Raw genomic sequence first — 17,746 nt, forward strand, 5'->3', positions numbered from 1 at the left:
TGTTTCCTATCCACCAGCTCTTCCACACTGACACGCAACATGCAGGCATATAAACCAAATTACAGCAAACATTCACACAAACACACACATGCCTCCGCCAGCAAGCAGATAGCCAGCAACATGCTATTAAACAACCCAGTGTGAAACACGGCTTAAGCTGCAAGATTCTTTCATCAGCTGCTCCTGCAGATAGGCGTTTGGTTACAGGGATTAATGGGTAGCAGCTAGCTGCAAAGATGCCAACGTTTGAAGTACAACAAAAATACCGGCCAGAGAAAGACCCTGGGATAATGGATGGTCAACTCAAATGTTTTTAGGATGAAAAATGTCTAAATCGACAGAAATAAAAGCCCAAATAATCCCACTGTTGGTGAAGCACTCTTTGGCTCAATTCACTTTTATTTTTTGTTTGCCAAGTTGAACTTTAGGTTTCTTAGTTTTGACTCATCCAAGTGGCAATTTATCATGGATCCTGCAATCTATTATCTGTACCACAGATGGTAATAAAAAGAGTATGCCCCTGATTTAGCATTGCACTCCTGCCAAAATCTGCAGCCTAAATTAACCATAATGCAACATGACCAAAGGCAGTTCAGTTGGAGATGTAACCTAAAATTACATCATTAACTGCAATTTATTAGTATTACTTCCCATGAATTGTAGGCTGCTGTATTTTAGAGTTAGCGTCCCGTCTGCTGTCAATTATGCAAGTTCGACTCCCAGGCCTCCCCCTTTCACCCGTATAACTCTAATTAAGGCGTTCTTTGGCTTGAAGAATATCTTTAAAAAAAGAAAATGATGTGAATAATTGATGGGGCTCCCCTTAAGTAATAAACCTGTTTTATCAACCAAGTTGTGCTCAAATATCCTGTTTAATCTTCCATGAGCAGTATAACTGTAGTGTAGATATTAAATGTAACTGAGAATTACTAAACTGCATGTAAAAATGTGTTCCTCTCCCACCTAAAGTCTTGTATTTTTCCGGTGGAAAAGGGTTTGAAAGAAACTGTGGAGAAGTTGCAGTACCGTTCCCTGGGATGGCCAGCACAGTGCGAGTGCGGCTCTGTCGACCCTCGGCTGTCTTGGTGGCACAGCTGTGTGAGCAGGGTAACCAGGATGACCAGGGGCCAACCACACAGTCTGCAGGACAGGCCACCTCGCAGGACACTGCTGTGGGGGGGTGGTCGTCTACACAGTGAGCAACGGGCACATCCTCCCCTGAGGAAGACAGGATAGATGAAATTGAGATGGGTTCCATATAAATCATGATTAGACCAGTTAGACTACATGCATCGTGACCTTATCAGACAGCAATCAGAAAAGGCTTCAAATCCTGATTCAGGTAAAGGATGCAAGGTTATATCAGAAGCACAGACAAAGTGTAACATTATAACAGATGTAAAAGGCTAGGTCAAAATCTAGAGAGGAGGTCGGTTTTATTCTTATCACCTTGAAACATAGTGTAAATGGAGTTCACACAGAGTACCACTTCTCTGACATGTTCTGCTTGTCAAGGGTTTCAGTTGTTTACCATTTTCTGTCAGGGTATAGAGGAATGTGCAGACAGAGGTGTGCAGTCGTGGCATGGAAATAGATGATGGGATCTCATTGTAGCAATGTTGATGCCAGGCGTAAACATAATCAGGCTTAATCTAAATACAATCTAAATATGAAAACATGATAATGCAGGTGTGTAAGAGGCTTAGGTGGTTGTTATTAGTAACAAGTGTAAGACTCAGATATTACTATTTGTTGTGGTGATAATGAGTTTTTCTTCTATTTTGGAAGGGTTTGCAATGTACAAAAACCTTTTAGAAGTTTAAAAAGAAACACATTTCCTTTCATTCAAAACAAACGAAGGCAGGAATCCTTTTTGAGCGTTAGGAAAATTGTGTCAAACAAAAATAGAACTTCATTTTGTCTAAAGAAAATTATCAGACCATCCAATTGGTATTCTGAGCTAGTTCTAAAAGCTATCCTTCAGCTTTCATCTTGCAGTCATGCTATTAAATATTTATCACAGCTTCCAGGATTGAAACAGCTACATGACAGAGCATTTTCTCCTTACTGTACTGCCGTGATAATGACTCTCTCAGTGTCTAATTAAACACTGAAATTAGATATTCCCACATTAATTCCCTTGGTAAAAAACAAAAACATCCCTTGTATTTTTGTCAGACTTGAACATATTTCTAGACAGTCTCTCTGCCCAAGAGAGAATCAGATCAATTTCAGAAACATGGATGTCATCCTAATGTCTAAACAATGCCAGCAGCAGCAGAAGCATTGTTTTTGTATACACACCGCAGTATCATTAACTTGGATGAACCCTGCCACTACATCATGCTATATGGTTTAACAATAACAACCCCAGGGCAGATTTGTCATCAATTTCTCTTTTTTCTTTCTTCTCTGAGCGAGTACCCTTGATGCAGAGGAGGGCAGTGGAGAGAGCAAACGCTGGTGTCGCCTCATCAGACAGATGGGAAATACTCCCTTGGGGAGTTTGAAAACCTTTCACTCATGAAGTTAAAGCGTCAGAGACGTCCAGCCATCAAAGTAACTGGTGTGTATACAGCCAGAGATGTTAGTCTGCTTGAAGATGTGGGGAAGTCCCAAAAGGATACTGTGTGGGAAGCATTAGTCCTTTTGTAAGTAAGTAGACATAAGAATAACAATAGAAGAGCTGATGCATTTTGTGGAAGTGAGACTTTTTCAGAAGCACACGATGGAGTAAGTATTATAAAGTGCAATAATACATTACATGGAACATTTCCGGAAGTGAATAATCTTCATAATTATACATCTCCAACATTACCAGCTGAGCAAAGATCTGGAGGCAGCTGCACTTGAATATGAATTTGACTGATACTTTACATAATTATTTTGAGCTGGAAGTGAGATTTTTAGCTGAGGCAAATCTATTGTCTCTGCTCAGCATGGCTCCCACCAGGTTATTATTTCAGGTGTATAAAGCATGGACCCCTGAATGTGAGCATAAAAGAAAGTAATAGGAATTGCCAATTTGAAAATGTAATCTTAAATGAAACCTTTATCAAGGAATGCTTGAAGAATATTTCCAAGTGTACGCTAAGAACAGAGATGTCGAAACGATTATTTTCAGGTAGGATATCCAAAAATAATCATAATTGAAGCCTTACTTTACCATTTATGTAACTCTGACAATAATTGTTTGCTGCAAATTGATACCATACAAATAAATGTCTTTAAGGTAGCATAGTATTATATAATGAATTGTCAAATCAATGCCATTCAAAAATACTGGTTCTAAAAAAATACATCTAAATAATATATTAAGAAAAAACATGAGGGTAACATAAGCTACCAAGCAACACATTTCATAATTCAGGACATAGCAGAAACAAACAAAAGAGACAAACATAAACATAACATGTACATTGGACAATGGCATATCCAAGGCTACTCAATGTGTGCTTTTTACATGTGAAATCCTCCAGGAAACATAGACTCCTATTTTTTTCAAAGCTATGAGATACAAACGATTCATATAGCCACTATTCCCTGCATGAGCTGCAAATTAAATGTCCATTTTAATTGTTTTTAATTAATACTCTGCATACAGAACAAAACACGACGGGTTAGTTCTCTTTCTCCCATTTGCAAACACATGGTAGCAGTTGTTAAGCCAAATAGCCGCTACAATACTGTTGAATGGACTTATTGTTTCAGCAAAACGCATTGCCAGAAGAAGAGCAGAAGGCAGCCAGAGCCTCACACAATAGTGCACAAAGGGGTGTGCAAGAATACAAACCCTATGTTCAGCTAAGCCTCCTTACTGAGGCAAAATTATAGGAAGCTATTTTGACATACTGTATGTATAATAATACTTTTGGTGTTCCATAAACAAATGTGCAGAAGAATATGCAACGCTGTTATGTCATGCGAAAAAATGTCAGGTTTCCTTATGCTCTAGGCTGTTTTTAAGGAATTATTTAGATGTATTATTGCCAACAGTGGACAAATGAGTAATTATTAAACAAATGTTCTGCTTGAGAGTCACAAAGGACTAATGAATATGGTAGCAAACAAAACTAACAAACGACTTGCCTGGAAACAGTGCCTAAAGAAAAATGGAATGAAAACATGACTCCTTATACACTGGTGTATTTGTGTGTGTGTGAGACTACATGTGTGTGTAAGGACTCTGCAAATAGATGGCTGCCCTAGGGGTCCTTTTGCATTATTAATACTGGGATCTGTAGTTGGGGCTCTTACTCAGATATAATACTGCATGCAATTTCAACATGATTCCCATTCTGCTCGCCCACCTACCAATTAATCTTCATCATTGTTAATATTCAGGTAGATGTAGAAAAAATTCTCGCCTTTGCTTAAAAGTTCATAATCACATCACTTTTTAAGACAAAGCTGGCAGTGAAATAGGGAAATTGTAGAAAATCACTATGAGATCAAAGTAGCCTGGGTCACTAATTTATGTTTTCGCCTGTCAATCATATAAGTTCAGTCTCACAGCAAAGTTTAGTGCTGCTTTCCTACAGTATATTCATCGAGTAATATTGACCAGTTGAGGCTGATGGTTACCATTCAGTGCTGCTGGGATATTGGGTTTACAAATGTCAGAGCCTCAGTATGTTTGGGAAGATTGGCCAACATTCATCTATGTCAGCTGTCAGTCACAGGTGCACCCAATATGTTGGAGTCAGCATGCCCCGTGGTGTGTGCTTAGTGTTGGGAAATGGGACTGACTTCTACTGTTGGCTGTGCAGAGTGGGAGCTGTGGGAGCTGTCAAAACAACTTCACCAAGCCTGAGGGCAGAAAATGCATCGGGTCCGGCGAACACAGCACTTTTTCTTTCTTTCTTTGACGTAGTTTACAGCCCAATAACGTTAAGGGAATACAAAAAGCGCCCATTAGCCTCCCTGTGTGAGATGCCATATTATTTTATGGCAGTTTGCAACAATTGTCAAAGACAGCATGAGAGGCAACTCCCTAGCCACGCTAATATTAGAATAAGGGTGATTATTGTGTTTTTCTTAACATGAGTGTTCAATCTTTCTCCTGCCACCTGCCTTTGTAAACAGACAAATCAAATGCTAATGTGCACATGCAGCTTAATTTGACTCATTGAAAAGTACTTATTCACAAGAATATTGCAAGGTTTATGCAAAATATATTGAAATAATTTGGAAAATGCAATTGCAGTGAAATAGAAAAAGCAACAAAGCTATGAAAAATAACAAAAAAAGGATATTAAAAGTCTTATAATTAGATCAAAAGTACAATCCCCCATGGTATTAACATACTGTAATAACAGTCTCATTTACTGAGAGCCGAAAGATCTGAAAGAGTAAATAACACCATTTAATCCATACCTGAGGGGCTTTAGGAATTACCTCATGTATTTCCTGAGCAATAAAAGCCAGGCTGTGAGTGATAGAGGATATTTTCTGATTGCTTGAGCAGCCATAGATAATATTTTAAACCCCATCAGATAAACTTTGTCGGGAAAGTGCCGTCTCTCCCACTTCAAAAGGCATACACTTTCCCTGACAGCTTCAAAGGTGTTTTAAGATTTGAAATGCAGAGTAGTTTTATGCTGAGAAACTGGAAAATAAATGCTCACTCAATCAAGGAGTAAAGTGGAGGAAACTGTTCATTGAAGTTCACAGGCTTAAACGGTTCCTGCCCATTCCACTTTGGTGTAAATATATTTTCACATCTACAAATTATTTTCACAGCATTTGTTTTTCTTTGGAATATCTTCATGAAATATCTATCAAATGCGGCTGCACACTGGGAGCATTGTGAACCCCATGCTCCAAGTGACTCAATACACACTGACAATAAACTGAACCATTGAAAAAAGGTCAGCAGTTTTTATGTTCAGGGCATAAAAGCGTGGTCCTAATGGAGCACCTTCTAAACTAAAGGACGGCGAACAATGTTGTCAGCCAAGAAAAGCCTGACCTTTCCACATGTGCCGGCCCTCAGCAATTCATGAGAGGAACTGAGAGCAGTTATATTTATTGCAGGCGAAAATGTACAACAAAGTGCCTGGTTAAGGATTTCAACATTCAGAATTCACCATTTCACATTGTGTTTGGTGGGGACAACAGCCAATAGGCGCTTTCACACCGCAGTACTTTTCCCACAAAGGTTCATCAGAACTTAGTTCATGAGAACTCTTTAGTTCTCATGAACTAAGAGCAGATCGCGTTCACACCAGAATAAATCCCTGGGGGAGGATTAGGCAAATGAAGCCACTGACGTCACTTCTTCTTCTTCTGCTTTGAGTTTACTGGCAGGCCGCAAACAACTTCACAGCGTATACTGCCACCCGAAGTCCCCGGCCGGAAGTCCCCGGAGTTGGGGACTGGCTTCCGAGTAAATCGCCAGAACGCCGACACCTCCTCATCTCCACCGCTCCCATGTTTTTTTTTGTGTTGCCATAAGTTAGTCTCTCTGTGTTTGTGCGCTGGGCTAATGCTAATGCTAATAATGCTAATGCGAGGATAATAAAATGGCGGCTTCACAAAACTTTTTGGGAGTTTTACGGGGCGTGGTTTGCAATCCACCCAGCCAATCAGACATAGGAACCTTTTTCTCCCACGAAAGTACCTGCTCTCTAGCAGGGACGGAAAAGGGGGTGAAAAGGTTCTCATGAACTAATTTTAGTTCCGGCTCTTTTTGGTGTGAACCAGTCTATGGTGTGAACGCAACATTTCGGAACTATATCGGAACTAAAGTGGGAAAAGTACTGCGGTGTGAACGCGCCTAAGGTGAGTCCCATCATTTAAGACAATTAGCTTTATTTATAGAGCAATTCAAAACAACTACAACTCATCTAAAAGGAAGTGGAAGACATAGTAGAACACAGAGAGCAAGCACAATGAAATGAAAAGCATACATTAAAGGCCATGTTAAAACACTTTGACTTAAAATCTAATAAATATTCAGCCACTCTTGACCACACAGTGAGGTAAATGACTCCAGTGGTTACGATCTAAAACTCCACACGCTGGATGAATGGAGCATAAAGCAGACTTTACGTGAATAAGAGAACAAGCTGTGGCTGAAGATGCGGGACACTGAGCGACTGACTTATTTCGAGATTTCCTCTGAGAAACAGGGCAAGCCTACATGAGCTGGATTGCAAACAGGTTCTGTTTTCTGTTTATTCTTCCCAGAGAACTTTCCCTTCTTATCCATAAACAGCTCTGAACTCCAGCTGAATCATCTGTGACTGCTCTCAAACATAGCTCCAGACAAAGACAGGCCAGCTGATTTGTTTGGAGGATTAGAAGGCAAGCTGCTTCTATACTAATATGTTGACACGCACACAAATCACAGATGCTTCCTGACATCATATCAGATTATGGTATACAATCCTTTTATCATGGCAGGAATGTCACTTCTTCCTCTCCTGTCTCTCGCTCCTCTCCACCTGTCTTATCTTGTCATCTTTTTTTTTTTAGCATCAGGAAGTGAAATTGATTGAAGCCGAGCAGCCAACAGTGCCTGTGTATGCAGGTACTTTACTCTCCACTGTCAGTCTACACATCTCTGCCGGAGCAGCTTCAGACTCCCACTGCTCTTTCCAAAGAACTGTGAAACACTGTAACATGTTATTTAAAACTCTTCACAGAAATCCCACCACAGGGACATAAAGTTTAGAAGATAAAGCTATTACCAATCCACGGACAGTCGTTAGTTTAACTTAATTTTGAATGAAACTGTGGCTAAAAGTATCCAAGATGAGTGGGGTTTTAAAACACTTGTTTTAACAAACATTGGTTACAATTGAAACAGTGTATTCAGTTAAATCTGTCATTTTAATCCTTATACAATTCTAACTGTTTCAAGTTTTCAATTCTTTTTTTACTAAAATGATCTGTTCTATGTCATTTCTATGAGAATAATATTAATGCATTGAATGTTTGATACCTAATACCCACCAAATCTTTCTGTAAATCTTTCTGTAATTAATATTTCCCCAAAGTAATTCAATAGGCCCTTTTCTGTTTTTTCTGGTTTTCCTTTCCTGTAGTGTGTTATACAGGTTTTTGTGCATGTCCTTTTTTCTTGTCATAAAACAGCCCTTTCACAACTGAAAAAGAGTTATTGTGGCATTCAGATTGTTCTGGTTTATATTTTGAGAATATGGTAGTAATCATGTGAAGTGGCCGCCATGGTCAGTTCTTTGTTGCTTTTGTGTTCTTTATTTAGCTGTTTGTATTCATCATTCACCCTGAGACTTAAGATGAGAGGAGAGTGGGAGAAGGGCAGGTCAAACTTATTTCAACTGTGTGCTGAACTGTTCTTTTTATACAGTATACAGTAAGATGTATATTTGATATATATATATATGATAAAGGTTGTTTTGTGTTGATATTGGGAATATGTTGTTCTGCAGCTTTAAATAATCTCTGACCTTAAAAGTGTTTTTAGAACCTTGAACTTTTTAGCAGTAACTAAGCATTTCTGCCTTTTTCCAACATTTCAGTATAACAAAGACAAATGGTCCATCTTCTCTTGTTGTGGCACGGCTGAAAGGGAGAGCTTTGTGTCGAGTCTGGATGTAGGGACAGACTAGCAATTAGCGAGTGCTTTCTCAGAGGTCTATGGATGTTATATGTCAAGCAGAAAACAGAATCTTAAAATAATAATCATAGCAACTTGTCACACAGTCTGATCCTTGTTTTTTACATCGGTTCATCATTCATTTTAGTAAAGAAAACACTTGAAAAATAGTATACTTGTTAGGCTTTAGTAGGAGTTATGGGCATGAAGATGGTGCATTTTATTTGAAAATAATTAATTGAAACCATTAGCAGTGTAAAATCGTCAACACGACATCTGCTTCAGGCCAAACATCTTTCCTCATTATTTTACCAGAGGAACTGTAAAAACAAACTGCAAGATGCTTAATTTCTACAACAATATGTACTCATCAAATGATACAAAACAGCCATTTCATATTTTAAAATAAACTCAAAGTATAGTGTCTGAGTAGAAATTAAAAGTATGATTTTTTTTAAAGTAAATCTTAAGGATGGAAATAAAACAAGGTAATGACAGTGTTTTGGAATGGTATTGGACTCCTTCAATTGGGGTTTAACAGGATACAGAACCAACTGTAACCAATATTTCAAAGTAAACGTTTAACTTGCATTACTTAACAATCTAGTCTTGACACCTATGTGACGTTTATGTGAAAATAACTCGCCATGCTTGAAAGGTGAGTCTAATAAACCAATTGAAGAAGCAAAATTAAACAACTTGTCAACAATCTCTAACAATAAATCCGCTGCAGATAATTTCATAAGCCTTTGCCTCAAACTCGCCAAAGCCTGAATTCTTGGTTGTCCTGTCAAAACTCATTAGACTCTCCTGTTTGCTAATAAATGTGGACCCTCCGCTGCCTTCCTGATAAACATACACATGATCCATTGTGACAGAATAATAAAACAGAGGCAAAAAAGAGTGCAATTAGGTTTATAATCTATGGAGATGAGCAATTAAAGCCTGGTAGGAAGCTGTGATTCTGACTTTTAATCAGGCCAATGTTGTCTGCGCCCATAAACTCGGTGATGGACCCTCATGAATATTGCGGGCCTCGTTAGCGCTGATGTTCCTATCACGCACCGCGAGGACACGTCTGAGCACAATGGATCAAATTATACCTGAGAGTACATGCATGACAGTGTTACTGATAACTTCCCGTTCCTTTACCACAGCATTGATGATTTTACTGCTCTAGTCTAAATACTGTTGCAGTCTGTGGTTATCACCCTTTTAAAGTGACAGAAACAAACATGGAGCTATAATACTAATCATTTAATCAAAACCGAGGGTGACAAAAATCAATGTAATCCGTCAGTAGAACAATATTTTGACTATACGAACGAATGGCATATGGCTAAGAGTTGAGCAGAAAATATTGATGACCTTTTAATGTGTAGGGAATACTTTTATTTTATGTGGTTTGAAAATTATCTTCACTGCCGGAGAAGGTAAGAGAAGATTGATACCACTTTAATTTCTCTGTTATTTTTTATACCAAGTGGTTAGCCTAGGTTGGTTTAGGTTAGCTTAGCATTGCAAAAGACTGTAAACTAAGGGAAATAGCTAGCCTGGCTCTGTCAAAAGTAACAAAAGAAAAACTTGTGTTATTGTTGTCATCAGACTCTGGACAACAAAGCAAAAATATTTGCTTCCTGAAGAATCAATAATGTTCCTTTTGATAGGCTTTAGCTGAAAGAGTGCCACATTAAACTACCATTAAAAAAACTATTCAGTTCCATTTTTATGTTACCTATTTCTTTATGATACAAATCGTTATCTTTACCTTCAGCGCTGATACAGGTCACATTCCGGGCTGCAGATCCCGGACCACAGGAGCTGTTATTGGGGATGCATCTTTCTTCCTGTTGGACCGTCCACAGGTAGCAGGCGGGATCCTCACAGGGGATAGACTCCACCAAATGAGGGCAGGTCTCCGGAGGACTGCTGGACTCCCACAACACCTCTCTCCTCCTCTGTCTGAAACCTGACAGAGAACACGAGGGTGAGGGAGGAAGAGAACATGGAAACATTGTCAGAAAAGCAATTGTTATTCCTGTACAAAAAAACAAGGCAACAGTGAGTATTGTCTCACACAAAGAACACAGAGCCCCTTTTAGTGAATCAATAGAAAACAGTATTAGATGTGGACTTTACCTGTCTTTTATTCCTGTGATCAATTATTTAGATGTTCCATCATTTATACTATAGTCAGCTTCAGCACCTCCTTAAAATAAGCTCTGTGATAACCATGCAAATGTTGAGTAAATTATTAAAACAGGAGTGTGAGGGAAGACAGGTTTGAAGAGTTTGTGTTTTGTACCTTGTTAGCCATCTCAAGGCCGCCATCGATTTTTGTTATTTTTTTGTATAAAGCAAAACTGTTCTTGTTAGAAATGAATGTATGTTTGTTGTACTGTAAGCACTTCTTAGACTCAGTTTCAGCACTAGGAGCAGGCCACAGCCTGAATAGGGTGAAACTAAAATCCATTTCCACTTCCTCCACATGCATTATTAAGAAACATATTGAAATTCAAAATACATTTCATGCAGTTTTGCCTTGTATTGATTTTGTAAATTCATGAAACTGTTTTAAAAGTTTTGATATACCCAAAAAGAGGACATTGGAAAAGGGCCAGAAATAATTTGGTTTGGCTGGTTGTTGGAAATGTGTGACCTTTCTTATTCCCATCCATTTACTGTGCCAGAGTGTGCCTTTAAAAAGAATGTCCTTCACCTGGATTTGGATACACCAGCATGTACAAATGACACATTTCTGGTAAAACTGAAAAAGCAACTCACATTAGAGTGCATTTAATTGTTTGTCTCTTTTTAAGTTTTGTTGGTGTTGCGAGATTAATTGTTGTTGTTAGAATTCATGCAATATATTTTATTATTAACAACATTTACTTCTGACTTGAAATTACCACATGTAAATTGGTGTGACAGTTTTAACACGTTTTGTTTATGTTTTCTTGCTGCAACAGATGCTGTTTGTTTAAAAATTAGTTTCAAAGATTTCAACTGCACATATTTATAACCTTTCCTTATCCCACGTTTAACACAAAACATACCTATACTTTTGAAATAAACCTTAAAAACACATTTTATCTTAGTTTTTAATGAAGAAACATAAAGAGTACGGATTTCATGGGTTGGATGGACTAATTGAATGAATGAATGGAGAGATCTCCACCTGGATTCTTTTCCCAAGAGAGAAGAGAGGAAATGGGAAGTGAGGGAGATAATGAGCAAACCGGCATGGCTAAGGAGAAGGTGGTTAAAAAAGATACCTGGAAAGTGGGAGTGATTGGGGTCAAGTTACAGTGACTGGCAAGCCGCTCACAATGACACCTGTCGCTCCAATTACTGAGTCTCACTGTCTTTTCACTACTGCTGCCACTGCTTCTGTTTCTAAATTGGGGACTGCCAGCTGAGGCTCCACGCTGGCATCTACTGATCGTCTCTGTAGTGGTTAAACAACGGAATGTCCGTCATAACAGCCCATGTCTATAGGGCTCGGAAAGAGATATGGAAGGAAAAATATGTTATGTTGTCCCAAAAAGATGGGAGGTAAAAAAAGATAAATACTTTTTTTAAGCTGCTTTGAAAAAGGTTGGCATTTTCTCAAGATAGATCACGAGTGGAAAAAGGATTCCTCCTTGTGCCGGAACAAAAAGAGTCCTTTTTTCAAAATGTTAAGTTAAAAAATAAAAGTTGGAAAGTGTACTAGCTTTGTGTTGAAAGACAGAAATTAGCCTTTGCAAAGACCTGAGTCTTAGAAATGGTGCAGTTATGGAAACATAAAAGACATTTCAAGGTTTGCATGGAAAGTCAAAGCAACGTTAGGAAAACAATTTAGGTAGACTAGGGAAAGTCTAAACAAAGGTCTCTAGATCAAAGTTACATGTGCACATTTCGATAAACTAATAGATTAAATGATGATAATTAAAAAAACTGTAAACTGATGCTGAAGCTGAAAACTGGTTGAATAGAGCATACTATGCATCAGTGCAAAATTCTGACTTTTGCTAGTTCCTGAAACTTTCATTTTCCTCTAAACAGACAGACTACAGGCCTTCAAAAATAAGTACTTAATTAGCTTAATCGAACATAACACAAAACAATGGACCAGCTGTTAGCCAATTATACTCAAACATGTTCCACAATCAAGCCGGAGACGAGGGAGGCAATTCAAATGTATTTATACTGCTTTGCTGAATGATGTGTTGTTGGGTCTTTAACAGAGCTCCTGTAAAGTGACCTGGCATGCATGGCATAAGTTGCAACAATGATCTTTAGTGTTGTCACTAAATAGTTTTCATTGTGTGAACTAAACAGTAGAAGGCTAGCATTGACGTCTCTTATTGGTAAAGTCTATCCCCCTCTGTGTTTGTCTAATAAAAGGTGCCAATGATTTTTACAGTTTCCCCTGAGGGAGCTGGCAGTGACAAATCAGGTGCAGCAGCTAGTGGTATGACTTTCTCTGCTTTCTTCCCAGACTTTTTGTGCCAGAAATACTTATTTACTTAACTGTCAATTAACTTCTACCTCAGTTGCACAGCACCTTAGTGTAGGGCTTCAGTAAATACGAATAAGGGGATTCAAAATAGAAATAACTGCAGATTTTGCACATTTTTAACAACACACTTTATGTTTGGTTTACTGTTACATTTTGTTTTGGTTATGCAGTTTCTAGTTAATGTTAAATTGCCCTAAATATAGATCAAATAAGCACATTTACGATTCCTTTCTTGGCTAAAAAAGCTGGATTTTTCATGAAATACATAGTTCTTAATGAAAAGATTACTTCCCGTAGCACCTCATGCTCTAATCTAATGTATCTATCACCAACTAAGCTTCAGTCTTTGTTGATGAATAATGATTGTATAAAATGGCTTCTCTATGCTGCAGCAGCTCACCCACTATATATCTATATCACTTGAGCAGCAGCAGATTTTTCTTTTTTGAGGAATGCTGATTTCACCACAGCTCCGACACATGGCAGAAAGGTCCCACGTTATTTCCCTCGACCGATGGATCTGTCTGACACCGGGATGCCCACTGTGCAAATGACCATCTAGTGGTGTGAGTCCGATCCGGGCGCTGCTGCTCTCTCAGAGCAAAGAGTGTGTGTATTGATTGCAGTATTGCCCAGAGCATTTCTTGCTGCTCAGATATAAACCGCAAGTGGTGTGGGAATGCCCCTTTGGATTTGAATAATTGAAAGCTTTCATGGTCATGCCAGGTTAACTTGAGGGAAACAAGGCCCATCCAGCGACTTTCAGCATACTTTTATTCAGAAATGCTCTTCCCCTCAGCGGTGACTTCTAGAAGAGGCATTAATACAATTCTCTCCACTAACTTCCCGTGCTCAATTCATTTTCCCACACAGCAGCAAAATGTGATAGGCCAAGATAAGTTGGAAAAATGTGAAAAGCACAAAAAGCTTCTGCGAGGCAATTTAAATTTGTAATTTTCCGGGGAGCAAAGCAGCAGCTGCATAAGCACCTAGGCTGGTCGGCTCTTCTACCTGAACACTGGGCTCCCGCGGGTCTGTCGGTTAGAGATGGATCAGAGTTTATTCTGATGTTGTGAAACATAAAAGCTGAGTGTACATTCAATAGAAGCAAAGAATTCCCTTCAGCTCAAGGACTACGGGCGAACGACTTGGATCATAACAACGCCCTACTACTCAATAACTGTTCATTGCTTCGCAGACAACCGAGCTCAGTGCGAGTGATTTTCTATTTGTTTCATACTCCATCGACTGTGGATCTTTATGAATGCCATCAAAAGATGCCGTGCCACAGGAGAGCCCTGTGCGAAACAGCAGATGCTGTGTTTTCCACTCTTGGAAATATATTAATGACACTTTCTGCGAGAGACGCCGGCTCATCCCGTAGAGATCCAGCGTCAGGGCGTCTGGGCACTGACCTGAACAATCCACACTTCAGTTGCTCCCCAGGGGGCTTTCATGCACATTTACTCATGGCAGGAGCGAGGTCACGTCGCCCTTTTAGCACAGCGCTAACACACCAACAGCTCCTCAACCCGCTGAAACACACACACTACGCTATGCACACAATGCCTCTCGAAAGCAGTCAGATATGACACTCGCTCACCTGTGAAAAAAGACAAGAACATTCAGACAGCACGGACGCGCCGAATACTTGAGCACACACACACAAACAGGCACACACACCCAGGCATACAGGAGGCATCTTATCTGCTGTAGCTCCTCTAACCCCTCCTGGGACTGAGAGCTGAACTACAGGTGTGCTCTCTTTCTGTCCTTCTGCGGCGGTACTGTCTTCTTCCAGGGCACGCTTCCTTTCAGCCAGCTTCTTATCAACAAACAATTTACAATTCAAACATTTACTGCCTCTCTGCTGCTCTGACAAAATCGCCTTCTCTCTAGCCTCCATCAGCCACAATACGGCACTTTCTTCTAGTTTCACTGTTGCAATGTATTGTATAGACATTAAAACATGGCGTAACGCAATTTTTTTTTAACAATGTTAGTTCAAAGCCCCTTGTTGAGCATATTGAAGGTACTCATCTCGCAATTATTCCCTGCACAGCTGATGGTAAATCTACTATAGTGTCTGCAATAGAGCTCAACTTTAATTGTGTTTTGACTGAGTGCTTATGATGTCACCACTGGCCCATCTGTGCAAATTATCAGTGTCAATTTAAAATCATCTCAGCTTGTTAGCTAGCTATCTGTCGTTCGGATGGCCTGTGTCCATCCCTCTGTCCGTCCATCTGTCAGACACGTTTCGGAGAGAACAGCTAATGGAAAATGGTTGGAAGGCATGATGCATCTTGGAATCCATTTTTGTTGGCATTTAAAATATTACCTTGATCAGTTTTTTGTTAGATTGTTACATTATGCTACAGCAGCTATGCTTGTTCCAATGTGCACATGAGCTATCTGATTATAACTGATGTTAGCAGTAATTGGTAAATAATCGTACAAACTGGTAATGGTAGCAGACTTTGTTGGTACTGTAGGAAGTGATATTTGTGAAAACCTAGACTATAATTACTTTCTAAAATAGTATAATAAATTCCCGCCAATAATTATATGGTTTTAGTTAGTTTAGTTGCTCAGTGGGAGAAGAGTTATAAGCAGGGGTGCACATAACTGGTACGCAGGTACGCATGCGCGGCACAAATCTGAATTGCGTAACGTCACTTGTGTCACTACGCGCCTTTGCGTACCTCAAAACAAAACACATATTTCGTCTACACGTGTTTCTTGTCAACACTCAATGGAGTAAACTACTAGGCATGTCAAAAAACCCAAAGACATTAAGCAGCTACGTTGCCGTTTCGCTCCCTGCAAAAAATCTTTCTATGACTGATTGAACTGGAGCTGGGTGAGCCGCGCAGGACATAACCGACAGAGTTGGTCGCCGTGTGCACAGACAGGGTTAACGTCGGTATGAACAACAGAATTGTGCCAAAAGTCCGCCAACTGGCTGCGGTGGGAGACTCCCCTGTGCACATTCTGTGCCCCGCGCACACACTGGAGAACTGCGCAAAATCATCTGATCACAACGTTCACGCTCTGTGGTCAAGCTGCTGCAGTTTTATTTACACCAAAGTGGAGTGAAACACACAGCTGCAAACTTACTCAGGGTGTTATGGAAGAGTTTGAAATCAGACAGAGGTGGAAGAAGTACTCAGATCTTGTGTAGGAATACTCTGTTACAGTAAAAGTCCTGCATTCAAAATGTTACTCAAGTAAAATTAGAAAAGTATTATCAAAATATAGTGAAAGTAGCGACAGTAAAAGTATTCATTGTGCAGATTGGTCCATTTCAGAATAATATATATGATATGTTTTATAATGATTGATCATGAAAGTGTTCTCAAAGCTGGTAAAGGAGCAGCTAGTTTGAATGACTTTGTATACTGCAGGGTAGCTTGTGAATTTACTCCAGGTAGAACTAAAGTCTGATTTAACACTTGATTAGATTTCACATCATTCATCCACATCTGTAAAGTAACTAAAGGTATTAAATACATGTAGTGGAGTAAAAGTAGAAGTACAAAGTAGCATAAAATAGAAATACTCAAGTCAACTACAAGTATCTCAAAATTGTACTTGAGTAAATAAGTGTGCTTTGTTACTTCCCACATTTGAAATCAGATATGACTTCAAGTCATGTGATCATTTCTTAGTATTTGATCCTTCAACTTGGCCTCAGGAAATGCAAGGACTTCACAGTTTTGGCAACAAGTTTTGGAGAAAGCAAATCGGAGGCTTAAAAAGAGACAGGGAGGTGCATCTTCATCATCTTCATCATCTAGCATGCAAGAAGTGTAAATTGAGGACAGTGAAGGAGACACTGAGGAGGACCACGCTTCGTGTGGGGTGAGTACCAAACGCTGTCTCTTGGTACTCATCTGAGTAACTCACTAAAAAAGTTATGTGCACCCCTGGTTATAAGCCAAGATAGAACCCATTTAAATTTGTAATGGATCCAAATCAAGGGGCTGATACACAAACTTAGTCTCACTTTTGTTGATATAGGGGGTTGCATTCATGTGCTGGCTGAAAATTCACAAAAAAATACTTACAGACTGGGAAAAGTCACATGTTTATGACTCATATCCACATTACGACTCAATGCACACATACTTGGGAAGATTTCCCTTCTCTGAAAACGGGACCATCTGAGAAGCGCCTGTTTACAGCATGAGCCTTTGCAGAGGCGTGTGCTCTTAATTACCACTTTAGTCATTCTCTGTTTTAAAACATGTTTCAGATATAATTACTATTTTCTACAGGTGGCTCTGCAAACCTTTCAAAAGCAAAAGATTGTTCTCTCTCATACTCAATTAAGTCCATCATACCTTTCTTCCCCTGTGGTTCTTTGCAGTTGTCATGTAGGCAGGCGCCCCAGGGGGACCACTGGGAGAGCAAGCAGAGGGGCTGGCAGGGGATGGAGCACTGCTGAACGGCCGAGGGGGGGTATTCACCCGCGCACAGCCTGCCAATCACAGGCCTGGACACTGAACAGGAAGAGGAACACAGAAAAGGAGCAGGATTCAATCAGGATCAGACACAGGCAGTGGTGGAGTGAGTGCGTCTCTGTGTGGTTTTCAGTTATTAAAGTAATCTAAGAAAAGAGCAATACAAACTTCTTTTTTTTTGCTAAAACATGC

General features: G+C 39.6%; 1 protein-coding gene across 1 annotated transcript in view; it reads right to left on the bottom strand.

The window, feature by feature from the left end:
• Positions 1-17,746, bottom strand: part of thsd7ba (thrombospondin, type I, domain containing 7Ba) — a 144,206-nt gene that overhangs the window by 75,914 nt on the left and 50,546 nt on the right. Inside the window, exons 6-8 of the mRNA XM_034134432.1 lie at positions 17,435-17,593; positions 10,353-10,553; positions 1,027-1,218 (exon numbers count right to left, since the gene is read on the bottom strand). Coding sequence (XP_033990323.1) covers positions 1,027-1,218; positions 10,353-10,553; positions 17,435-17,593 — 552 coding nt within the window. The remainder of the gene's footprint in view (positions 1-1,026; positions 1,219-10,352; positions 10,554-17,434; positions 17,594-17,746) is intronic.

This window comes from Trematomus bernacchii, unplaced genomic scaffold (genome assembly GCF_902827165.1).
Source record: "Trematomus bernacchii unplaced genomic scaffold, fTreBer1.1, whole genome shotgun sequence".
Taxonomy (NCBI): domain Eukaryota; kingdom Metazoa; phylum Chordata; class Actinopteri; order Perciformes; family Nototheniidae; genus Trematomus; species Trematomus bernacchii.